Here is a 26,418-nt window from a genome sequence, read left to right as displayed (position 1 = left end):
TTCTGTACATGCTAGCCACAGCCTCTGCACCCTGGAACAAAGGCGAACACCAAAACTTTAAATTAAAGCCATATGTAGATTCCACCCATGATTCCCTCCAATCACAGCCAAGGTGGAGCTACAACCCAACCCCCGCCGACGAGGTCATCAGCGACAAATGACTCAGCTTTCTTTTCTTCCTCATTCACATGTTGATGGGGGCTGGATGTCTGTCCTTCGTTTCTTGTGATGGAAACACTGTTCTGTACTTGAATGTTTAATAAAATGAGACATCCTTGTTTCAGAGATGTCATTTTAAAGCGATATCAGCTAAAGATTAAGTGTGACACAGCAACATCACCTATCCATTGTTTGCTGCTCATTTTCTGTGGACCTCTGCCTCTCCTCCTTCACTACATCCATAAATCTTCTCTGTGGTTTTCCTCTTTTCCTCCTGCCTGGCAGCTCCATATTAAACATCCTTTGTCTAATATGTCCACTCTGAAGGGGTTTGTTTACCCGTACTCATTAACATTGTGACTGGGATGTATTTACCCAGTGTTTTTGTCACATCATAGATTCATCATCCTGCTGTCCTCATTCCTACCAGGGTGCCAGACAGGGAAAGGTGAGCCACACCGTACTGACTATGGCATTTAAACGGGTAGGGAGGAAGGGAGGGGGATGATGAAAATAAAGGGATGATGGGATCAAAGGATCAGGCACAACAGGTGGTAGGACACCGCCTCTAGAAATTACTTCATTAGCAAAAGCACACATTGATTCAAGCCTTCTGAGAAACGGCTCCAGGAGTTGTACTCAGGCTTCAGATGTGGTTTAAGTGCCAAAGTAGCTACAGGAAGTCTATTCTTTATCAAAGAATAGCAAGTCTTCATTAACATTCCTGATCAGTTTTTCACATGAAGAAAGGCCAAGGTGTTGCTGACACCATTCAAAGTGGCCAAGTGAGAGCCATGAGCTGAAGTAGGGCTCTTCAGGCACAAACTCAACCTCTTTAGCGTTAGAGAGAAAGATCCTTATATCCAACTTAGTTTATTTTAAGTTTTTTTGACATAGTGTTGTTTGTTTGTTGACATCCTCTCACAGTTCACTGAGAACCCCACACGTCTCCTTCCAACACAAATAGAACACAAAGAGTCCCTAAAAGACCCATTTGATCTGGTTCTTAACTTATTTGCAGCTAATTGTGCTGATTGTTTTTATTGCATCGTGTGGAGATTAGTAGTAAAACTTTCTGATTAAAAATAGTTGGCTTTCCATTTATAATTGGCCAGAAACTGTTGGACGGTCTGCTTGTCTGTTCATTTGAAAGTGTTCCTGCATACCTGTGTCACTGTGAATGCTCAATGTGTGAATGTACCAGAACAAACAGACTAAAAATAGCCGCGGACAGTAGAGCTTCTGAAGTCACACTTATATAAGTATGTAGGTAGGTTGCCAGATATGTGGAATGACACAGCCATGCAGGCCATTCATGGTCTAAGGTGGAAATAGCTCGAAGTGTGTAATAGTGGTTTTCGTGTGCCATCTAGTGGCGAAGTAGGAACATTGCATAAATAATTAACATTACTGCCACCTGCTGGGCTAAACTATAAGTTTCGTGTTGTGATGATTAAAAAGAGAACTTTATTTTGAAAAGAATCACACAAACGACACTTCAGGTAGTGAACAAGGTAAACAAAGAAAGAAAAAGAAAAAGAAGAAGGCGCCTTTGTTCAAGTCTGCTGCTCATTTGAGGTATTAACAAGTTATGTTAATATTGTCTTTACATTAAGAGAGGTGTTGTGACTTAATTTATCTTCTAAAAGTATTACAGCTACTGACTGTGTTCTTATTTTTCTTGCTATATTGTATATTTATTTATTTATCTTTCTGGTAATAACTTGTATTATTATTGTTATTATAACCTCAGAACAGCTTGATCCAGATATCAGTCCGCTGTCTGGCGGAACGATACTATTCAGCCAATTAGCGCGGATGAAAACTGGGTTAATTGAAGCTTTGTTGCGCCTTTTGTGAAATGTGAGCGGTCCCTGAGGCTCAGGTGAGAGTGAGTTCCTGAAAAGAGTTCCCGTAGAATCTCAGGTGAGTGTGAGAAATTACAAAGAGAAAAAAAAATAGTGCAGACGAAGCAAATGAGTCAGCAGGAAACGTGCGTAAACAGGACTGAAACACCGAGCTGCTTCATGTCCAGACAGACCTGTGAGTCAGTTTTCACCTGAGCTGTACCTGTTTCAAGGTCCTGGGAAGACAACCTGTCTTACCTAAGCTAACCAGCTGGTGTTGTGGGAAATGTTAGGTCGGGTCGACCAGGAGATTGGCTTATGTGGTTCTAGATATTATCTGCTGGATGTGAACCATATCCATAGCTCCTCGTGACACCAGGACACGTGACAGTGGAATTTAAAAATATTCTAGCTTCTGTATTCTTAATGATAACTATCAGTTAATGATGATAATTAAATAAAAACACACATTCAGGATTTTTAAAATTGTGTGTCCTCCTTTTCATGTCAAATTGTCTTAAATCAGCTTCACCTGTCCAGTTAAAAATTAATAAACTCAAAAGAGCGATAGCAACACAAAACATTATTTCAGAGGTGATAAAATAAAAACAGAATAAACAAATCTATGGAAACAGATTTGTATCATATGAAATTGATATTAACATAAGATTTTGTGACAATCTGATTGCACCCAAACAGGGTTTTGTAAAGATGTTTCCTAATGTTTGGACTATAAAACAATGATCAATGTGATAAAGAACACAGTTTTTTTTTTTTTTGGAATAATAAACTGAAGCGAACATGTGGAAAATATTTCAGTTAGCTCGAATGTGGCGCAATTACAAAGCGCTGTCAGTTTGGTTTGATTTCTCGGCATAAATTGCATAAAAGGATATTTTCAGTCTCTACAAAGTTCCTCCAGAGCCAGTGAAACATCAGGCTGCTGTTTATGGTTTTTCTCATGTCATGAAAAAGGTTGTTTTAATGTGTAACATCTACTCGACTGTGGGGAGGGCTGCACCAGCAACCCTTTGTAAAGAAATAAAATCAACACTGAGCAGAATTGAGTTCAGGGTACTGGTGCAGACTTCACAGCAGTCCCAGTTTCTCATGTGACCCTGTGGGGAAAAATTGCCCTGCTAAGTCCTATTGAGGCTGTAGATATTATAACATGATGGGAAGGGGAGGTTTCTTCCTCCCTGAATGCAGCAATCTGAATAAAGCAGTAGTGACAGGAGACTCATCGATGATCAGATCATCAGGATAAATGACAAACTGAAGCTGGATCAGACAGGATCCTCATCTGGGAGGACGTCTGTGTCTTGTGACGCGTTTAAACTGGTTTCTGATTAATAAAAGACGGCAGTCATCTTTTCTCTTTCCTAATGACACGCTGAGTCACAACACAGACGCTGATCTGTGCGATGGTTTCATATCTGAAGAGGAGTGTGTGTCTGCTGACACTGTGACATTTCTGTGATTGCGTCTGTGCTCAGTGAGGTAAAGGTATCGAGCGTTACTGAGCACAGACAGACTTAAATCTGCTCTGTGGGTCTGCTGTTGATAATTAGAGAGGCATTTTATCAGAAATGGCAATACGGTCCATGATGTTGTCTTTGGATCTCTTGTCTTGTCTGGCAAATGATTCAGAGTTTTAAGAACAATGTCTTTACGTAATTTTGTGTCGCATTAGTCTTACAAAATCTTTTATTGTGGAAAAACTTGTCAAAATTTTCTGGTATTAGCCAGGAGAAACAGTGCAGTTTCACTACAACGATTTGTGTTTGGGCATGAATTTTTCACTTTTTTTTTTCCTCACCTGGACGAGATATTTCTTCTGTCTGCTCCCATATGTACTGCATCATACCCATGTACACAAAGTTCATAATTTTCACTGTTAAATGATGAAAAAGTCTACATTTAGAGGTTGGAGAGATATGTTGTGATGCAAAAAGTGCAATGTTTTTTCATGACTCTTCAATGTTTTGCATTGACGCTGGGATGGAAGAAAACATCAGTTTACGATGAGGTGTGTGGTTTTTGTGGTAAGATCCCAAAGACTGTCACTCTTTGTTTGCATGACCCTTCCAAGTTTACAACATCGAGTGGGAGTGACTTAACAAAGTCTGCAATGATTCAGGCTTAGTAACCTCACTGCAGGTGAGCCACGTGTTCTTTCCCGTATGGACGTTTTGGAAGTTTTTAAAAAGTGCTTTGATGTAATTTTATTTTTGTTGTTTAAATTATTACACCTTTCTTCTTAGCTCAGCTTCAGCTACTTCTGTCTAAAGCTTTCATCTCCCGGCCTTTCCCACATTTTCTTTGCTGACCTCTTTCTTTGAATAAGTACCTGCGCTTCCTCATTCTACCGCCAGGTCTTCTAGTCCTTTCGTCTTTCCAGTTTCTTGTCCGTATAATGTGATGTAAAGAAGTATCTAGGCAACTTGATAACCGAATACAGCATTGCAGGGAAGCCATAAAAATGGGTTAATTTTTAATTACCAGTTTGCCAGCAGCACAAACAGCAGTTGCATGGGCATGTGTTAGTAATAATAAAGACTAAATGCTTTTCTTTTTAACCCACATTTACCAAGAGCAGGGCTCCTCAACGTTTTGAGGACAGAGTAGCAATTTAAATACCCAACTTATGCATCATTTCTGTGTTGTGGTTGCTTTGCAGTTGTGATTTTGTGTGTGTGTGCATGTTTACAGTTTTATACCATTAGTGAGGTTTCATTTCTTCACAGCAGCTGTGTTTGTCAGTGTTGGGAAAGTTTAGTGAGTTACTGTAAGTAGAACAAGCTGGAGAGAAATGGATCTGTGGCTCTGCTCTGAGCTTCCTGGTGAAGAAAATTAAAAGTGGTAAATGATTGAATACACTCGAGGGCCTTCATTCGCCTGCAGGCTGGAGTTTATTTAGAGGTAAAATAGGAAAACTGACAGCGATCAATTGTTCTAAACGGATTTTGTTGAAGTGAGACTTCCCTGAAATAACTTCCTTATCTTCTTGTTTCATTGTTAGTGCTGTGAATTGAAAATGAAAGTTTGCGTGCATGTTAAAGTCATTATTATTCTATTGTTTTCTGTCTCAGCAGGTGAAAATCAAAGTAGCTTTGTAACCTTTTGAATTTCTCTAGAATCGTACATGCAGGAGTTGTTGGGAATTTCTAAGGTAAGACAAAGTCAGACCCACATCCGTCATGTGTTTGGGATTAGCCCCACTGTTAGGAAGTGACACTGATGGAGCTGGAAGTCTTTAGGGACACCACGAGGATGAAGTTTAATCATCCCAGAGGGCCTCTGTGTAATGTTCTACTCCCTAATAGGTCTCCTAATCACGTTTTTCAAACAAAGCTGGAAAACATTAGTTTAAAGGATGTCATGAATTCAGTGGAAATGTAAAGTAACGTGACAATCTTTGTTTATTGATCAATGCTCAGACAAAAATAAGTCTCGATGAACTTTTTGTTGTAAACTTTAGAGAAGAAACAGATTATAAATTGGTTTACAATTGCAGATTAATCCATAATGAAAATGGTCGTCCAGTAATGGTTCCAATATACACCAAGTGTGTCAAAAAATTAACCCCTGCTGCAAAAAAAAGCAGTTGCAATCACCAATGGCAACAGTCTCCCTTAGTATTACCAAAACCCTAAAATATTCAAAAAACCATGTAGAGGAAGATGAAGAGCCCAAAGTCTTCACTCATTCAGACTCCCTGAATCTAAAGTTCTTTAAACCATCCTCTAGACCCGAAATTGCAGTTCCTCAAACGGCCACCAGAGGCTGGCTGCAGAAGTGAGTCAGCTTCCACAGACTGCTGTGTTAAAACCTCCAGATCTACAGAAGGAAGATTAAAGGCGTCTTCTGCCTTTTCCAGCCTCACTGCTGCTCTGTGCACAGCTCCTGTTTGTGTTCAAGCTTTAGTTATTTGTTATTGGTGTTGCTGCTTGGACTGACAGCTGGATGCAGACGCAGATCGTTTTCTTCCCAAACAACATTTCTACTCATGTTAGTTTGTTTTTCTTTCTCCTTTTCGTTTTATTATTTTGATGCATCTCTTCCTTTTTTTCATTCCATACTCCTTTTCCTCCTCGGTGAAGTCAGCGAGTAATGTGAATGAGTCACATCCTCTAATGTCTTGACCTTGTGAGAAAGTGGGCAGCCAGGAGTCACTCAGATTCCAGGAATCCAGTGTGGGAATCCCCCCCCCTCCTCCTCCCCCTCCTCCCTCTAGCTTGTCTGCCTTGTCGTTCGACCCACAGCCTTGCTGGTTTCACATACCTTCAGTTTGCTTTATACTGCCATTGACACAGTGCTGTTGATCAGCAGGGGAGGGGAAGCTCATACCTGCCAGGTGGAAGTGAATCTTGCTTCTTATTGGCTGAGAGGAGTTAAATAGGAGTGGTTAGTCTCCTCCTACTTCCCTTTCTTTTCAAAAGCACGAATGAAAGCAGCTGGGAAGTGAAAAGAGAAGGAAATTTTCAAGCAGTGGGCTTCTGAAACAGCTGAGTCAAAACGCAGACAGTCACAGGTTGGTGGTTTTATTTTAAAACTTTTTTTGTTCTGAAGTTTTCTACAATTTCAGTGATTAGGAAGGAAAATGGCAGATTAAACTGTGTCAACTTTCTGTATCAAATTTAAAGGCGAGCATCACTGTGGTCTTTGTACTTGTGAAGTTTAAGGTCAGACATCTGGCCCCCCTCTTATTTTCACCTCAGTTTAACTCTGTTCTTTTTTTTGTTCTCAACTGTTTTTATTGCTAAAGTTCAGCTTTGCATGGGCCGCCTCTGTTTTACAAGCTGCTTTGTTTGTCATCTGGCAGCAGCAGTGGTGACCTGAAACGCTCTGGAGTCGCTATCGCCCCTCATTTGTATTTTAGCAGGGAGCGCTGTGATCACATGACGTGACTGCAGCATCAGGCTAGACTAAATCCAGTGGTTTAACATTTGACTGTTATCACCTCAGTAGGGTGGCGGGATGCTGCTTTTGGACTGTTTTGTTGGGTGTCTTTGAGTTTTCGAGTCACTGCTGGGCAAAACATGACATTTAAAGACATCATAATAAGGTCGACCCTGTTATTGTTGGGTCTACATTACAGTATAAAGCACCTTGAGGTGACTGTTGTTGTGATTTAGTGCTGTATAAATAAAATTGAATTAAATCAGGTTGATAGTCGCCCTCACTTTTCTGACTTTTTAATGTAGTGCTGTGGAATTGTTTCAGTGTATTCATTCAGAAGTCTAAATCGCCTCACACCAGACTGTGTCAAGGTTAGATCAGAGAATTATAATCAAAGTTACTGGAAATTCACTTAATCATCAATATTTTTTTTTCTTTTGTCAGTTTAATAAAGCTCCTTTTTTTTTTTTTTTTTTTCTTTTTTTTTTCATTACTGTTATTTTAATATTGACCAAAATCAATGTGATTGGTGGGTTTTTGCCATATTTAAGCTGCCCTACATTTGTTCATTTCATTTATGTGACATTTTTTTTAATTTTGGTTTAATTATTAATCTAATTATTTGTTAATATTAGCATAAGATCTGAATCATTGAATCATTAAATGTAGGAAAGTTCTTAGTTTATAATGACTGGGGAAATGAAACAAGTGATTCTAAATAAGAAGCAACAGGTGACTCATGTTTTGGTAATGATGTCACAAGTTTGATGGTTTGAACCTGAATGGGTTTTTGGATGATTGGAAACGATGCACGCTGTATCAGTATTATGGGATGGGCCAGGCATGACCCAAGCAGTCACTGCTGAATTCCGACAGGTTTTTAAGTCTAAGCTGATTTGGGAATGAAAATGATAATTACCCACATCCCATTGTTGCATCTTGGAGCACCTGCACCAGTTGTAGCAGCAGGAGGACAGTGATGGAGTCGCACTAACTCCTGTCTTCACTTATATAAATGCGTCTACAACTGAAAAGGGCCTTCAGTTTTCTTTCACTTGGAACTTGTAAAACAAATTTGGTATGAACATCTCGTGAATTTATGTATTTATACTGGTTCATAATGTGGTTTCGGGCAGGTTGTTTGTGTCTGTCTGTAAAGGTGGTACCATTTACCTCTAATTTCTTTTATAGTGAGTTGAGCCTAGTGTCCCTTAGTGTTTATATACAAATCTCAGGTTTCTTTGGGTGTTGCTTAACAGTTCCAGTTACACTCAACAGTGTTGCAGTAATGCACAAACCTTTCCTAATGTGGCAACATCCCACTATAGTCCACCTGTTGAGTAATGTAGAGACCCCCAAGGGGGCTGCGTCACCAGTCTCATTCTTTCATTCATCCAGAGCATGGATAGCTCTCTCGGATGACTGTTATTAGCGGTGAGGTGCCGTTACGGCTGCATGCAGTCACATGCCCACAGCCTTCAGGCTGTGATGTTGCAGAAGAGGCAAGCAGGTATAGACGTGTGTGTCTGTGTTTCCTGTGAAAGGGAGAGTGTGTACAAGAGGGTTTTTTTTTTTTGTTTTTTTTTGTATTGCAGGCGTATCGGTTGTTTTTTGTCTGCTGGTAGTCGCCCCTGGCGTTCAGTCAGAGCAGGGAACAGATGGTCAATGGCTGTGTGACGCGGTCTATTGACTTTCTGACTCAGATGCAGAGGCCGCTCCGTGCTGCAGTGGTAACATGGACCAGCTGTGCAGTGTGACAAAATGTATTGATTCTGTGTGAAGTTTTACACATGAACAAACTGCTTCCCTTGATATAAAAGCCTGTATTTAAATGCTCAGACCCAGACTGTTTTTAGCACCATGAGATGAGTGTCATAAAAATTTGAATGCACAGGAAGGGTGTTCCTCTGAGCTTGATTTAGAGTGGCGAAAGGAAGCAAAGCTGGCACCAGACGACGCGCTCGTTTGCCTTAGCTCAGTGTTTAATTGGCTGAAGGTGCTCCTTCTATTTGTGTCCCCTCCTCTCAGAGGTACGACTTGTGTTCCTGGAAAGCTGACAGGCAGACCGATCACTCAGACCTACAGCAAACATGGCCTCCGTTGCACCGTTCAGCCGCAGGCAGTGGGCATCCCAGTCGCTCAGGGTCACCGCCAAAGAGCTGTCAATCGTCTCTGCCCGGGGTAAAAACACCGCCATCGCAGAGCGCTTCTCCAAGTAAGTCCAACCTTAAGTTTAATAATTTACCAGCAGCCACTCAGCAGATCTGTCTTGACTTTTTACACTTCAGAGTTTTCTGCTCTCGTCATGAGCACAAATTAGGTCATAGGTTTCCTCTCAACGTTTTCTTGCCATTCAGCTTTTCTCAGTTTCCCGTTTTCTTGAAAGATGTGACTATCACATTGTCGACCTTTTACGAATTGCTCCAGTTTCACTCATCCTGTCTGGTTTTCAGACTTTACAGAGTAAAACAGGATCAGATTCTTTATGGAGGCCCCTCACCATTCGGGGCATCCCCCTTTACCGCATATCAAGTGACTAACTTGGAAAATGAGACAATGCACGGTAGTTGATCAACTTGACCACTAGGTGATAGTAGTAGTCTGTCAGTTGGTGGGGAATATGCAGGTTTTTGTGTTTTTCTTCCTGATTAACATTAATTGTGTATTTAACACTTATCCTTACTATGCACAAAAACAAACTTTTAAGCCATTGAACTCTGCAGCCCTCTCACATCTAAAGACAGGAGACCTTGCAGGGTCACTCTTTACGACAACCTCCTGAGATGGTTTTCCATCATGCTGCTGGTGTAAATTTACATGAAGAAAACTGCTGATCAGCTGAAATGGGAGAAGCTTTTGGTTAGAGCTGCCGTGTGTGTGTGTGTGTGTGTGTGTGTGTGTGTGTGTGTGTGTGTGTGTGTGTGTGTGTGTGTGTGTGTGTGTGTGTGTGTGTGTGTGTGTGTGTGTGTGTGTGTGTGTGTGTGTGTGTGTGTGTGTGTGTGTGTGTGTGTGCGTGCGTGCGCGCGCAGTGGGTCAAAAGAAAAAGAAGACACTGTAGACACAGATCAGATAAGGAAGTGAGTGCATTTACAAGTTGTTGACAATCTTCATGCGAATGAACTTCACTATTTGCAAGAGCCATGACGACAAAAAATGAACATAATCAGGGGTTGGCAGGTAAATGAAACCTGAAATCTGCTCTGCAGCAGGCGGAGGAGACCCACTTGGGAATAAGTCTGACCACCTGCCTCGATTTGAAAGCAAAAGTTCATATTACATGAGCTATCATATTATCTTGGCAGCTGGAAATGAAGAATGTCATCCAAATTAAGTCTATGATGGCATTATCCTTTCTCCATAAATGTTTGCAGTGTCTCATTTTTTTCCCTTACCAAGTAGGAGTGGAAAAAACAAACAAACCCACATAACCAGCAATGTAAAATCTAGTCTTTAGGTTCTGTTAGCAAAACTTAAATATTCAGTGCAAGACTCAAGAGTCGGTCTTTAAAGCTGGCTGTTGTCCTCATTGATTAGATACAATGTCTCTTTTTGCTGTTGGCTCTGTGCAGAAACAGCCACATCTGGCTTATTAGTGTTAATGTTTCCTCAGCACAGCTGAGAGGCTTTGAGCCAAACTTAATTTGGACTCACTGTCCCAAACATGATTTTTGTCTCCGGGTAGAAACACCTGTGAAGGACAGCAGTGGTTCAGCTACGAACTGGCCGTGTTTGTTGTCAGTTTGGGGCTAAAATGTATGGTGCAGCCAGTCTGAGGCTGAAGATCTGAAGCGTTGAACAATAAAAAGTGTCGACTGTGGAGAATTTTGTATTTTTCATACCACAGTTATTCATATTTGATGTTTTATTTGAACTTCAGCGAAATCCGCTGCCACTGTTTTCCCTGTTCTTGCCTGCTTGTCAACAAATCAACTTTCTCCTGACACACACAAGAAATGAGAAATTAAGCAGAACGAGTCACTTGTTAAAACTTGTAAACCTCTCAGCAGCAGACACATTAATATAAGACAGAGATTAAGGACCATAATTCCCTTTGTTTAACAGGGCAAATGATGAGAAGATGAAAATGATTAGTTTCACTAATTGTGTGATGATGTTTGCTCTGTTGAAAGGATTAGTTGTGGGTTATTAATTGATGGCTTATATTAATGTATACAAGTCACATACTTTTTGCTGCCATCCAGACTTGTAAATTCCTGCTGGTTATCGGGGTCTCAGAAACAAAACAGGAAATGAATCTTCAATCAATTAAAATACTTTATCTTAAATAAAACCTGGCCAATAAAATCTGTTTCACTCTGAAACAATGAATCCACTCCCTCTGTGTACTTTTTGCAAGACGACACGTGATGATGTTTTTCCAAACAGCTTTACTTTAACACATTAACTAATTTATTGTTTTTGAGAGAAGCGGGAACATTTATTTATTTTTCTAACGAATTTCCTGGGAAGCAGTTCTGCTTCTTCCTCACTGGGCCTCATCCTCTCAGTTATTGTTTATCTGAAGCAGTTTTTGTCCTCCACAGGTACCAGATGGCAGCAGAAGAGGGCAGCATAGAGAAGAAGAAAACGGTGCGTACATTCAAATTCACTCCTGTATGTCTGTGACGATTCGTTGCTTCCCAGCGGTGGAAGAAGTGTTTTCTATCATGGCCTCAATACTTGGCCTCAAGTTAAATTTCAGAATGAAAAACAAAGTGCTTCACCCTCTCCACCCTAGTAGTCCCTGCACCAGAACCACCAGTATCTATCATTAAAACACAGCCTGCTGCCATGTTTAGACCTGCTAATTAATGCTGCTGCTGCCGTTAACACAGACGCACAGAAGTCGAACTCCATTCAGTGAGTCCTGTATCCCAAACGTGCCACATTTTTTAATCTGAAAAGCTTCGACACTTTCTATTTTTAATTCACAGAGGGGAAAACTTCACCCATCAGCAGCATCTCATTCCCCATATTCATACGAGTATAAACTACTGCGTAGACCCACATGCTCTGCTGCATCATTTCTTAACATTTTCCCAAAAACTATGTGGACATGCACAGACCAAACCCTCGTTCTCTCTCAGAATTTGGAGTTCAGTGACCTCACTTGCTCTTTGTTTACTCCGTTTCTGTGTGGAAATCTCGACTGTAGTAATGTGACTCATTCTGAAAGCTGATTAAAAGCCTTATTAAGGGAACTCCAGCTGTCAGCTAATAACAGAGCAGTTGAAAGGATAATATTTGGCCTTTCAAATGCAGTGTTAAAATATAAACCCTAAACTGCTCTCAGTCTGGCGGAGACTCAAATAACTGCTTGGAGACGATAATCTTGGAAACATCTCCAGCATGCAGCAAGCTCCAGCAGTGAAATTATTCTGTTATTGCTTTGGGCATCAGCTGTTCTGCTGCACTGATAACAAGGAGCCTCCGTCACACCTGGTCAGTGTGGTGACTCGGGCCCTTTCCACACACGGGAAGCCTTTTCTACACTTTTGACCCCTTTGTTTCTTTTAAGTCATTGAAAATGAAGTAAAAAGTAAAAACCTTCTAAGTAACTCTGACATTTTTTGTTCTTGCAGCATCAGAGGTGTATGTCTCTTTAGTGTAAGGGCATTTTCTGTAGTGGTGGATGTGAACCAAATATTGTTTCTGTTAATCTTATTATCTGCAGTTTGTACATGCTTTCTCACAAACGCACACGTGTTGTTGTTGTTGTAGTAGCACCACACTGCCTGTCCAAACATCACTCACTTCTTCCCCTCTCAGCTGTCTTAGGTGGCCTGATAATATTTTCTTGCTCAGCTTTGATGCTGCTGTCGTCATGATTTGTCACTATATAAAGAAAATAGAATTAAACTAGGCTTCTGATTGGCCAACATTTCTGTAGAGTTGGTTAAATCATCACCTGTTGCTTTGTAATTTTTGTTTAGATGTGGATGGAGCTATTTTTCACAATGTATCCTTGTAGGTGGGATGTTTTTTTAGAAAGTAAAGTGGAAAACACAGATGTAACTGTGGACGTAGCTTCAGGTTAAACGGGCGGCTTTATACGCCGGTCACTCTTTGCTTTGAGTTTACTTCTTAACCAAATTAAAGGCTCTGATTTGATATTTAATGAGCCACTTTTTACAGCAGGTCTCAGTTACTGTGTATATCATGTGGGTTAGTTCTGCAAGACTTTGGTTTGAGCTACCTGGTCTTTTTTTTTTTCTGTTTTTGTTTTAAAGTTCTTGTAAACAGTATCAGAAAAGTGGATCCAACTACATGGTCACTATGTTAGGGCCACGACTGTGAAACTGCTTTATAACTACGTGCAGCCAGAGGATTTATATAAGCAAAGTTTTCTTGTTGATCCTCATCAATACAAAGAAAACTCTGCTGCCTCTAAAACCTTAGACCCTCCTGTGCGATGAGGTCCAGAGAAGTGATCGGTCCGTAGGTGGTGGGTTTTGCTGATCTCCTCTCTCACACCTTCCTAACCCTGAAAACTTGAGCTTAAACCTGAAGTTGCCTTGTAAAGCCCAAACCCCGCCCCCTCTCCCTGGTATTTTCTACCAGGTTGCAAAACATCTCATCATTAAAGACAATCTTGCATTCCTTCCCCACGTCAAACTTCTCAGGGTGTCAAATCTGTTGTTGTTGTTCGTGTAAATGCTGAATGGCAGTTCTGTCGAATTTCTCTGGCAATCCCTCATTTCCTGAGAGGAAGACTGGAGCTAAAGGTGTTCCTATCAAATCCAATCTCTAAACTAAACATCAGATGTAGATACCAGCCCGGGAGGCTTATCAGGAGATTGGTATTTATCCAGGTTCAGGCTCTGTGCAGTTCTTTGTGAGAGTTTTTATTTTTTAAGGTTTCCACCTCCCTCCCCTTTACCTTTTTCACATTTCCTGTCTTTATTTTCCCTCCTTTCCCTCATCGACTGTCTGTTTCTGATTTTCTCTCCCTCCTTCCTTACCTCCCCGCCCCCTCACCCTTCGCCCCCTTCACTCCCTCTCCTTCCTTCCCTCCTTCCTTTCCTCTGTGTCATAGAAAGGGGGGGGTGGGCTAGTTGCTTCATTCTGCTTCATTCTGATCACTTCTCAAGCCTCTCACATCTGGGACAGCCTGTAGCACTTCCAGCCGGTCAGCAGACACCAGCACACACACACTTTCACAGCATTTTCAACCGGACAGCCAGGTCGTCTGCCTCACACTCAGGTTTTTGACACACACACACACACACAAAAGGAAAAAAGTTTTTCTAGCTTTCTTTTCAGCTCCAGGTTTATAGATGCGCATGCAGAGCAACTCACGGCTCTTTTGTCTTTCATGCAGGACTTCCTGTTTCCTTTTCATGTCTTTTCCTTTTGTTACCTAGCTCAGACTGTGCACACTCTGCTTGCAAGAATGCGAACATGTAGTTTAATGTCAGTGCAGATGCTGTTTGATTTAGTTTAAATGTTTTTAGCGTCATTCAGAAATCGGAGAGTCAAAGTGGCGTGTGTCCAGCATTGATGGAATTTATTGACTAAACTAAAAACAGACTGAGAGCAGCTAGCATCCCTCAGTGGGAGTCTCCTCTGCCAGAGCCTCAGAAATTGTGAGTCATCATAGTTTGTTGTGTGATTGTTTGTGTGGTTGGCAGTAAAAATGAGGGTTATCTTCTCTGTGGTCTCTGCTGTGTTTGAATTCTTCACCCAGCAACCTTTTCATCTCATTGCATCTGCACGATACACAAAACTAGAGCTGGTTAACTCTCAAAGTTAACCAGCAAGGCATGGATGGGAGGTTTTGTGAAATGTATGCATGCAGACTTTAATTAGATTGCATTGTAATGTTTTGCAGTGAACCATGGAGTATTAAGATTTCCTGCTGCAGAAGCCTGAAGGCAGATACTTGGTGCCCAAGGTGACGATAAAAACGTCTGAAATGACAGATAAGAGCTGGACTAACTCGTGTTTAGAACAACCGTCATAGATAAACGAGGCATCTGAGTCTTAAATGACCAAAACAACAGAAAGCTACAGCTACAGTCTGGTCAGTCCCAGGTTCTTGTAGTTCTTGTATCTCTTCATTCTCGTGCATTAAAGTCCAGCTCATTGGGTGATTTATTTACTGAGTGGAAACATCTTTACTGCTGATTCATTTTTAAGCAGACACTCAACAGGTTTTCTGATTCAAGATTCTTAACATATAGAGTCTATATTTGTTTTTGTGACATTTTTCAGTAAATAATATAAATTAATAGACTTTTTATGCTTAAATCAGTTTTTTAGGCTCTTGTGACCTGGAGGCTTAAAGCCAAACTCGTCAGGTGATTTAACAGTTGATTAATTTGCACAAACATCAGACGTATTCTAGCGTGTACTCCCTCTAAAAATGTGATGCTACACTTGTTTTGAATGGTTATCTGGACAAAAATTACACTTGAAGCTTACCATCAGATGACTTTTTTTTCCCCAGGACTTTCTTACAATAACAGAAAACTGCACTTGCACTGCAGCGCATTACAGACTTGTGCATCTGACCCACATCGAGTTGTCTTTTCAGATATGGATCTTTTCTTGTTTCCTGACACACAAACAAAATATGACAGCAGAAAGGTTTTGGATGTATAATCAGAAATGCTCTGTATTGTTTGGAAATATGTTTCAGTCTTTGCATATCCAATATTTTTATGTCCATATCTTGTTTTGTTTTTTGAGGATGGGAGGAAAATGAACCTAGATGGTGTTAATTAAATTGACATTGAGATAAAGAGTCTTAAGATTTATTGAAACTAACAGTTATAAAACTGTTTCACCTTTGATGCTACAGAGGTAAAAAATTTAACCGAGTGACTGTTTCCTGTTCAGGTTGTGGAAGCTCTACCCTCGACACTGTGTGGCGGGAACCTGAGTGCTTTAAAGAAACGCTGGGAGCAGCAGCAACAGCAGGAACCGCCGTCCATCCAGAGATCCCAATCTCAGGCCCCTCTGACTCCAGTCAGCACGTTACCAGGCTCCAGATCTGCACCTTCATCCCAAATCAAGCTTCAGCAAGACTCCCTAAAAACTACAGTACTCTCACAGGACCAGGATACAGAGATCCAGGTTCACAGAGTAACCAGAGAGACCAGCCAGGACATGACGGACATGGAGGCGAAGCCCAGCAGAGATTCAGAGGAGCAGGAGGGAGCGGCGGCATCGGCAGCTGAAGTGCCCGAGTGCGAGAAGCCCAGCATCCCCCTCAACAGCCTCAAGATGATGTTCGAGAAAGGAGAAAGCCCAGAAAAGGCAAGTACTGCTTCTCTGTGAGTTTGCCCTCATTTCAACTTTTAGGCGTTTCTGTTTCAGTGAAATATATTTTTATTTTCAGTCTTAATATAGAAACTTTGAAAGTAGAGTAAGCTGTGGAATAAAATCTTCATGAGTACCTAGTTTAGCTTCGTGTGCCTTCCTCTGATGAAGCATCATACATTAAAATGAATCAGAAATTGAGAAGATAAGTTAGTAGTCTGGGCTTCCTAAAACTGTCCACTTGTTCTCAAAGAAGTCAGATCCCCCCCAGTGCCGTCATGCTGATAGTCACATGGTGTAGCCCCACTTCACATCCTCCTCCTTTAAAAGAAACACACACTCAGCTGACTCGCACATTTCTCTCTGCAAAGATCCCTGAGAGATCTCTGCTTCGTGCTCCCCGAGGCAGCTAATTGTTGTTTGTGGAGCATAAAAGTCGAGGAATTTGACGTCCAGTCATGCATCAGCTCAAGGCGTGTAAAATGAAAAGTGCTCGTACTCCAAAGTGTGGCACATTAACAAGAGCCACGCTGTTTCCTCAATAGAGAGCGACCATTTTATGACGAGCCACTGTGAGGCTTTCAGAGGTGGACTGATGAGTCCGAACTCGATGTGCTTTACAAATTTAAATTTGGGGTTTAGCCTTTAACTACCGTGACCTCCCAGTTATGTAAATGTAAAAATACTGAAATAAACATGACCACTTATAAATACACCAGCAATAATAAAAGTAATAGTTAGAAATTCTAAAATACAAATACTAAAAAAGACAAAAAACGGTTAAAATAATAAAAATACTAATATAACAAAAACACTTCTAGTTAAAGGGCTCATTACAAACTGGAACAGTAATTAAAAATGTGGTGATTAGACACTAAATATGGAAAAAACTTCATATGTGTGAGCTAATGAGTGCTTTAATAGTGGTGAGTTAAATATTTAAGACATGACCACATAATATTTATTAATAAAGATGTGGAAATGAAAGCATGTATGACCTTCTCAAGAACGCCACTAGAAAGGGAGGAAAAAATTCATTTAGACACGGTATGATTAAACGGCTTACTTGGAAATAAAAGCTGTGTCCAGCTCCCGGGGGGGGGGCAAATACACCAGGACATAGGAAATTTTGAGACATCTGGCTCTAAATATCAGAGAGATGAGATAAGATTTGATTTAGATTACTGGGAAAATAAGTGAGTCATCAGCATAACAATAAAATGGGCGTTAATAATGGGACCCAGTGAAAGACGTGTGCTCTGCAGTTCTTCTCAGTCCTACAAAATCAACAACTCCACTTACTGTTGATTCACTTTCACTCAGTTTTGACAGAGGTTCAATTTTTCTATTATTAAATTTGATTGTTTGATGTTTGTGGTGCTCAGTGGGAAGAAGACCTCAGTATTTAAAAATGTTACAAATGTATAAATTGTCATTAGGCCAGAAAGGATAAACTGTTGACAAAAAGGTGAAAATGGTGAATTTGTTGGCTTTCTTTGGTTTATTTCTTGTCATCTTGGTTACCCCAAGAGGCTTGGTTCTTCCCGAGGTTTCTTCCAGTTTTTCCTTCCCTTTATCTCCATGTGTTTGCTCTTTTTTTTTTTTTTTTTTCTCTCAAGTTTCAGCTTTCGTGTTCATGCTGCTCCCAATGTTTGGAGGAGCAGGTGGACGGCTCAGTTTTCAGCTGATGCTAACATGCTTTAAAGCAGCGGTCCCCAAACTGCTTATGTCCGACAATATTTTCACAGACTGGCCTTTAAGGTGTCGCGGATAAATACAACAAATTAAAACCAGTACCGGTACCAAAAAAACGAAGATTTATTTCAAACACACGGGAAAAGATCCAGGGAAACAGAGTTGACGATAAAAACGATAAAAAAAAAAGATTAAAAACCATAAATTTCATACCCGAGCCTCAACTCTCGCGGCCTGGTACCTAACGATTCATGCACTGGTACCAGTCCGAGGCCCGGTGTTAGGGACCGCTGCTTTAAGGTGCTTCCATATACTGATTCTAATTCTGTTGTGAAATTGGACATTTTATAATGTAGGTCAGTGGGGATGAACTCCACCTTCAAGTGGCAATTTGAGGAAGTGCAGCTTTGGTTTTCAGTCCAGGAAGAGATTAAATTAATATCCAGGTGCCATTAATACAAATTAATGGCACCTGGATATTAAGGTCTTAATGTGGCACAGAGGAGGAAGATGCACAGATAATGCTGAGCAGGATTGACTCTCTCAGTTTTGGCTTAAGAGTCTGATTCTTCATGGAAACTTTTTTTTTTTTTTTTTGTTAACAAAGGACAAAGAAGGGGTTGTAAGGAAACATGGGATGAAGAAACGTGCAGTAAAACGTGGCGTTTAAACAAAGACATCCGCCACTCTCCTCTCCACACCCGCCTCCTATGTGGGCTTTTAAAAAGTGAGATGAAGGAGCACTCTGGGGAGCTGGAGGGAAGGAGTCTTTTTATTGCTCGCTGCATAGTTGTCCTTCCAAAGGAGGGCTTGTTTGGGGAAATCCTCGAGCTGAAATACAGGATCTATACAGTTCTGTAGACACAGTGTCCGGGGCTTGTACAATAGGCTCCACTGTAGGGCCGAGGCGGGCTCTCTGCTTCTTTGTTGAGCTCCCCTTCACGGGGCAGATGATGTCATGGTGCAGCAGGCTGGCAGACTCATGACTGCAGACAGCTGATCTGCACTCTGAGCCTCGTCAGACAGTCTCCCCCCAAGGCCGTCAAAGCTCTCCGCCTCCCCTCCCCACCTCATCAATCACCCTTGTGCTCCACTCTCTGCTCCTCAGCTCCACCTCGCCCCTGTTTTCTCTCTTAACCCTCACTGCCACCCATCAAAGACCTCCACCCTTCTTTTCTTTGAAGTCATGTTATCTTGGATGGCAATTCCTTTGAGGTGAATGGTCTAATACCCCTAATGTCCCCTGGCTTTTTCTCGCACTGTCATGAGCATTTTCATAACAACTACTGAATATATTTGGTATGAAATCATGGACTGATATCAGCAATCACTAAAGCTTTGACCAAAATGTGTTCTCCGGACACCAAAATGTCAGTTTTGCACTTAAGCATTCAGGTCCAGGTCAAAATCATCATCATAATCTCTCCTTTTACAGTCTTAAAAGTGTTACTTTATTTTTATTTTTTTAAGTACATATATTATAAATTTCCACTGTGTGCTGACTGGCGCTGACATAGGAAAAGTGTAAAAGCAACAAAAACTTGGCTGTTCGGCCAAGCATGACGTGTGGTGTATTTTGCACAGAAAGTGTTTCAAACAAGCAGCAAAATGAGTAATCCCAATGCTCCTGGACTCGGAAAGTCCCCAAGTGATAAGACGGCTTATATTGGCAAGTTTGGATTCATTTCGGATAAATCTCAGATCATTATGGAGATGCTAAGCGCTCTTTATCTTGGACCTAACTTTCCTTTGGTTTGTTTTTAGTACTGCTATACTATTAGCTGAAATTTGATGTTGTGATGTTTGCACATGAGGTGGTCCTCAGCGAAAATTAGTATTTAGTACTTTTTCTGCGTAAATTGATGCACGATAAGTTTGTTTTTGCAAATATGGTATTGTCTGCCAATCAATCGACTCCTTCATTCTGCATGCTGAAGTTTTCTTGGAGTTGCCCCTTATGAATCGGTGTGAGTGGATGTTTGAACACATGGGCGTAGATAAAACCGTGTGCTTTAAGTGCTTAACTCTATAAGTACCACTCCATTTACCAGTAAATGAGTCTGAATTTAATTAAAACCTGATGCATGTCCTAGCATTCTGCTAATGCAGGCTGATTTTTGTAGAAATTGTCTGCTGCTGCTTGCTTTATGCCTCATATCAAAGGGGTGGGGATGCCTAATAATAAAATGGAAAAAACCTCTGCATTTGTCCAACTGTGGACACACATTAGCAAAAAATATCACCATCGTGTGAATTACTGGGAGTCCTAGATGGTGTGACAGACAGACGTAGCTTTGGGATCTGACAAATGAAGCCAGTGTGGAATTGCTTTCATTATTTTAATTTAACCCCCGTAAATATTTTCCTGATGATTTTATGGGCTCGGTCACTAGTTTTGAGTCTGAGATTTAATTAGCCAATATGTGACATCACGGTGTTTCAGCCTATTTTTTTTATACCATCTTTAGTAACAGAATCGATATTCATTACCTATAATTTGGGGGATATTTAGGAAGATTTACTCAAACAAAATCGACTTTCTCCAGCCTCATCGTCGTCTGTGTGACGCACGTTAGCATCATCACTGTGAGCATGCTCACATTGGCCTCTCTGAGCTAAAAGCTAAACGCACTAACAGATCGGTAAAGAGTTTGTCTGCGTTCATTCCTCCAGCTCTTATCTAAACACCCCCCTCTACATCCACTCCCCTCTCTGGGCCGACTCGATGCACTCTGAAATTAATTGACCCTCACCCCTCCTCCCTCCCACACAGCCCAGCTCAGCCCCAGCCTCCCTATCCTCCCTGAGTCACCTCCCTGAGTCACCCCCCCTTACTGCACCAGCTGCTGCTTCTCCGCCTCCCTCCTGCCCCACATTGCTCCTCTCTGTAGGCCCAAAGCTTTATTCTGATGCTGGGGGGCCGTGAAACACTTAAACAAGAAAAAAAAGAAAAGAAAGAAAGACCATCTGTAAAACCACGGCACACTCCCGTCATCATCCCCACCTTCATCCGACCACACCCCTCTTTGAGCAGCACCCCCTAGGAACACCTGCTCCTTGTCGCCTCGAATATTCCCACCCACCCTGCCCTTCATCCTCCTCCCCCTCCCCTAAAGCCATCTCCAGAGGGTCCTACCCTACATCTCCCCTGCGATAAGCCACAGTCTGTGCCTCCCCGCTCTGGAGCTGCAGGTCTTGCCGGTGCTGGATTCAAACACACGATCAAACTCCGTGAGAACCGCCTTCCCCTCGGTCTCGCCGCCGACTCCTCATTCTCTGTGGCTTTTTTGTCCTCCCTCTTCATTTGTCTTCGCGAGAGGTAGCTATGACATATGGTGTTTGTGGCTTTCTTTGTTTGGCTCTGAGACAGTCTCCACTTTTACTTTCCCTGCTTGTTATTTTATTGACTTCTGTGTTGGACGAGGATGTTTGCGCAGCAGCTGAAAGGGGCCTTTTAAGGCTTCTCAGAGTCCACTTTATGGACTTTATCAGTAGCTCCTTTCAACTGTGTCAGCTCACTTTAAAAACAGTGTTATTGTGTGGCTTGAACTGGGTATATTAACACCTTTAAAGGGTGTTAACTGATGCCGCAGGTGCCTTCCTGCTCTTTGTTTGGGTAAGTCTTAGTGTAAGAAGAAGTCGTTGTCTCTGGTAGACTCTGGTGTGTGTGAGGTGGGGTCATGAGGGGAACTGAAGCTCGCTCGGTCTGTCTGTTTAGGAGCTTTAATAGTATCAGGATTAGCATCAGATTCTTTGTCTGGCCCACTGATCCAGCCTTTCGAGACACAACCTGGCCTCGTATGCTTGTTTACATGCCACTCAACCCCTCATGCACACACATGCATGCAAACCAGTCTCGGACCCCCCTCCTCCTCATCCTCCCCTTCATCCACAAAGCTGCACCTCCGGTCTGTGGAAGCTAATCCACCCGGGGGAATAGATCCATTCTTATGAAGATGACTGTTTCCTTTGTTGTGATTCGTTTCTGTTCTTAACGCCCCGCTTAGGGCCTGAGTGTTGGTGTGTTTTCCTGTTCACAGCAGATGATTCAGTTCTTTCTTAACCATAATGTGCATTATTAATTATTGAACTCACTCCTGACTCAGACTCTCAGATTTGCCCCTTACCCGCCCTCAGATTACATCATCTGTGATGATCTGGTTGTCACTGCTCAGTTTTTAAAGGGGTAGAGGTTAAGCCTAGAGGTGCGAGCTTTGGAAATCCTGCTTCTTTAAGCTGTTATTATCTTTTTTTTTTTATTAGAGTCATGTGAGTTATTCAATGTGAAGAGAATTATCTGATTTTGCAGTTTCTCTCATTTTGCTGGAGGATTTAACACCTTTCCTATCACCTTTTGCTGAACTCTCACCACTTTTTTGTAATTGTGACATTCTCTGGCACCATTTAGTGAGCAGCAGTTGAACATTGTGAAGGTTTTCCCACAAAGAGGGAACACGAAAGTTTAAAGGATGAGGCTGGACTTTCCCAGTGCAACACTTTTTTTTTTTTTTTTTTTTGTGGACGCTGTCTCCACTTTCATTTACTTTAGACAGGGTGGACATTTGCACTGAGTTGACCTCAAAAATGAAATTTTCTTATGTGTTTAATGTAAACATCCATCTGGGTCCACGTCACAGGGCCGTAGTCTGAGCAGAGATGCTCAGGCTTCCCGCAGGTAGCACAGTAAGGTATTCCCAAGCCAACTAAAAGACTAAGTTTCTCAAGCATGTTATGTGTGCGCTCCGGGGTTTCATCCAAGGTGTGCATGCCAGAGATGCCTCACCTGGAAGTTGTCCAGGAGACATCCTAATGAGAATGAGAATCACCTGAGCCTCATTTCAGTGTGGAGGAGTAGCAGCGTTACTAAGCCTTCCTGAACGACTGAGCTCTTCACCTTATCTCTAAGACTGAACCCAGACGACCTTCAAAGAAAGATCATTTCCACCACTTGTCAGCGATCTTTCCTTCTACACCCAGTTCGAGGCCATAGATGGTGGGAAAGAAATCGACTGGTAACTCGAAGCGTCACTTCCACGTTCAGCTCTCTTCACCAAAACGGATCACTGCAGACGCTGCACCAACATATAAAAAGTCTTTGAAGACCAAAAACTCTCCAGTGTGTAGTTTAAGGAACGCATCTGTCATATCAGGCGTTTAGCACTTTGTTCTAAAACATCTTTACACAAACACAGGTTCACGGTCAGTCTAACTGAAAACTTGTTCTTGTCTTTTCAAAATACGTACAGTTCCCACTCACTGACTCTGTGGCACATAACAGATAAGATGTACAGATAATGCTCGTTGGAGGTTTGAACGCTTGTTAAATAAATTCTTCTTTCACCTTCATGCATTTATTTTTTTAGAGAAGATAAAGTGGAAATGCATAATGTGTTACACAAATGAGGTTTAACTTGTCTCAAACATACTTTCATCCAGTTTTTTCCATGATGTAAGGCCACTCTGCCTCAGCTTTATGTTGTGAAATGTTCCTGAGCTCGACTTGCCGAAGCCTGCAGAGCTCCGAGCCTGTCAGGACTCGGGCCGAAGCCAAAATCCTCCCCGTGGCCCCTGCAGCCTAAAGGGTAAATGTGCTGTGCCACTGTTTGTCCCGTTGCGTAAGCCGTACCTTAAATGGCATGAGACGGATGATTTTGTGCCCTGAAGTTTGGGGGAGATGTCCGACTGGGGAATTCCCCACGTTCTGGGCAGATGCTCCTTTGTTATAAAGCAGCAGGTGTTCTTTTCTGCCCTGCAGCAGAGAGGTGATCGGTTTGTTTTCTGGCTGGTGGCTGAGGACAGACGGGGTGTCTTGTCTCAGACACTGAGCTCATAAGGGGATTAAAGTGGTTTGGACTGCACAAACACTGTGCCGCTCTTGACCTCTGTGATTCTCTTACCTTTGCATTTCCTCGGTCTCTCTTTGATCTTTCTGATGGCCGGGCTTTAGCTTGCAGCCTGTTGGCTCTACCAGGTAAAACATGTGAGCATCAAAGGACTGCATGTGTTTTCATCTCTTTGCCTTATGTCGGTTTGTTTTCTTCATCTGTCTGTTTTTACGTTGCAGGCATCCAGAGAGCAGACAGGCCGAGGAAACACTGGCAGCATGGACCAACTACTAGGAGGTACATGCTTCTCTTTAATGTGCTTTCAGGGTTTTTAGGGGGCAGTTTGTTTGAGAGGTGATCGACAACACACACCAAATGACCTAGACGGCAACGGCTGATGTGAAATTAGTGTTGCATGTTTCTTATTATGTGCTTTATTCTATCTATGAGCGAGCCTCTCATTTCTTTTTAGATGTGGACAAAATTTTAATGTCATCAAATACCAAAAAAGTAAGCGACAGTTTTATTATTGGCAGAATGGAAACCTTCTGTAATACACATCTCAGCTGAATGTAAGTCGGTGAATGGCTTCATCTTCAAAAACTGCTGTCGGTGGATAAAAAGACAGCTGTACGCTACTTCGCACCTCTGCCGAATCTTAAAATATCCTCCACACCACATGCGACTCAGACGGCGCACTCAGTCATTTCATTGGCTAATGGTTCATGGTGGTTTTAATTTAAAGAGGAAGTGAAACTCTTTGACATGTAAGAGGCAGGTCATCCTTTTTTCTTTTCTTTTTTTTTCTTTTTTAAATGACTGAGGAGAAACCTGAGAAAACGAGCCCCTGCATGTGACCTTAAAGGGCTCATTTTTAGTAAACCCAGAATCCGTGACATAACCTCCTCAGTAGAGCGAAAGCTGCTGACTCTGCGGTCCACTTCAGCTTTATAGAAGCGTGTTGTTGCTGCTCTTCTCATTGTTTAGGTTCATGATTAGCTGTCTTATCAATCTTGTATACGGCTACGGTAGAAATAAATAAATAAATGCACAGATGATTAATTTCCTAGAATTCAGGTATAAACCAGAAGTGTGGCTCTCTGCTAACAAATTGGTCAACTCTGAGACGATCGTGATAGTTTTGATATTTACTTGTAGCTGAGTAACATAAGCACCAAATAAAGTAGATGCTTAAGTGACCTGATGAAGCAACAGCTAATACTTGGATATTTGCTCCCAGGCTTTTTGTTTTGCACATTGTTTTGCTGAGCTTAAAGCTTTATTATTGTCAATAGCTGTTAGGTATCTGGCGCATTTTGGCAAATGCCCTCCCTCTATTTTAATCTCTTTACCTGCATATAATGCAAGCCTGCTCAAATGTACTTTCTAGGCAGAGCAGTTTTGACCAAACAGAATCAAGTAGATCCCTTTGAGTTCTGTTTACAGAGATTATTTTTATTCTTGAGCATCATGCTGTCTGGCTTAAAAAGAGGCTGACTTTAAACAGCTTGTATCAGGAAAATGATGAAGGTCTGCAGTAAGAGCAGTCAGTTGGTGAATAATACTTCGGTTTTAATGTTTGGAGTCACATTTGAGTCCCCTGATGTGATATAAATGCAGAGTTCGGCCTCTTTTAGCTCAGTTTTGGTCTCAGCAGCTGTCTGACTTTTGTGATGACAGCCAAAAAAGGCACCTCGTGTGCGTATGCAGTCATTTTAACCACATACAGTAAAAACATGAGCGATGGAAAAACAAACGGAAAGACATCTGCTATGTCAAAGGTAAACTGGAGCTCTTCGTTAACGGTGTCAGATTTACAAAGTCTTTGGGATTTTTCTTTACAAAGAGTCTCTTCCTGCTATCTTCCTGGATGGATTACATCCTTCCCCGAAATGAAAAAGCTCAGAAGTGACGACACGGGCTGCTGTGTAAGCGCTGTGATCAGCCCACTGCCTAAGAGAGCACAGGAAGAGACAAACCCACAGTTTCCCTCCACGCTGCACGCAGCTCCTGACCCCGTGTTCCCGTCATCAGCCTGCATTCACAGCAATTAATGAACTGTAACAAAAAAAGTGGCGTCTGCAGGTTACAGCAAGCACAGAAAACACTGTTCAGACATGATGTGCCCACAAAGATGAGTTAAAATAGCTGAAGTGTTTGTTAGGCAATAACTTCTAGTGTTGTGTGTTTTTTTGCAGATGGAAGCCTCGCCGAGTCCACGCCTCTCCGTGATCGGATGGCCCTCTATCAAGCAGCCATCTCCAAACAGGAAGTCCCTCCCGCTTCAGTCAATGTGAGCTTTTTGTGCCTTACTGGAAACTTTCATTTCTGGTTTATAAATTTCTAATAAAAGTGAGATTGGTGGAGTATTCATGGTTAGTGAATTTGAAATAATCCTATTTAATTGTCTTGGAGCTGAATATGAAATAACACAAATCAACCAGAGAATTTAAAAAATGTGCCCTTAAAAGATCTGCATACCTTCACATTATAAAATAATTGGGTTAAGTTACAGAGGATGGACATTCAGTGGCCTGAGCGAGCCCTGCTGTGAAAAACATGCTTCAGCTGTTATCTTTTCCTCGACGTGAAACAGGAAATGAATCATGCATGACCTTTGGGTGCATGACGCTTGTAACACGAGCCTATTTATTATTTAGACAGCGCAGTTAAGATTGCAGAATCACACTGCCCGCTGACAAAAAGCTAAAGTATTTCCAAACAAA

At 41.8% G+C, this 26,418-nt stretch overlaps 1 protein-coding gene across 3 annotated transcripts in view; it reads left to right on the top strand.

The window, feature by feature from the left end:
* Positions 1-1,968: 1,968 nt before the first annotated feature.
* lima1a (LIM domain and actin binding 1a) overlaps positions 1,969-26,418 on the top strand; it is a 28,321-nt gene continuing 3,871 nt past the window's right edge. The window contains exons 1-6 of one of the 3 annotated variants that reach the window (XM_086278918.1): positions 1,969-2,085; positions 8,937-9,123; positions 11,453-11,498; positions 15,750-16,169; positions 23,932-23,989; positions 25,891-25,985. In XM_086278918.1, coding sequence (XP_086135044.1) covers positions 8,999-9,123; positions 11,453-11,498; positions 15,750-16,169; positions 23,932-23,989; positions 25,891-25,985 — 744 coding nt within the window. In that variant the 5' untranslated portion in view covers positions 1,969-2,085; positions 8,937-8,998. Of the gene's footprint in view, positions 2,086-6,328; positions 6,541-8,936; positions 9,124-11,452; positions 11,499-14,880; positions 14,932-15,749; positions 16,170-23,931; positions 23,990-25,890; positions 25,986-26,418 lie in introns of those variants that run through there. The other 2 variants (XM_086278917.1, XM_086278919.1) reach the window with 2 other exon arrangements.

The sequence above is a fragment of the Aulonocara sp. 'chitande type north' Nkhata Bay genome, linkage group LG20, assembly GCF_057382095.1.
Source record: "Aulonocara sp. 'chitande type north' Nkhata Bay isolate Kocher_YH1m ecotype deep benthic linkage group LG20, A_spYH_male_GT1.1, whole genome shotgun sequence".
Taxonomy (NCBI): domain Eukaryota; kingdom Metazoa; phylum Chordata; class Actinopteri; order Cichliformes; family Cichlidae; genus Aulonocara; species Aulonocara sp. 'chitande type north' Nkhata Bay.
The sequence above is the reverse complement of the archived record's forward strand: the minus strand, read 5'-3'. Positions and strand labels throughout refer to the sequence as shown.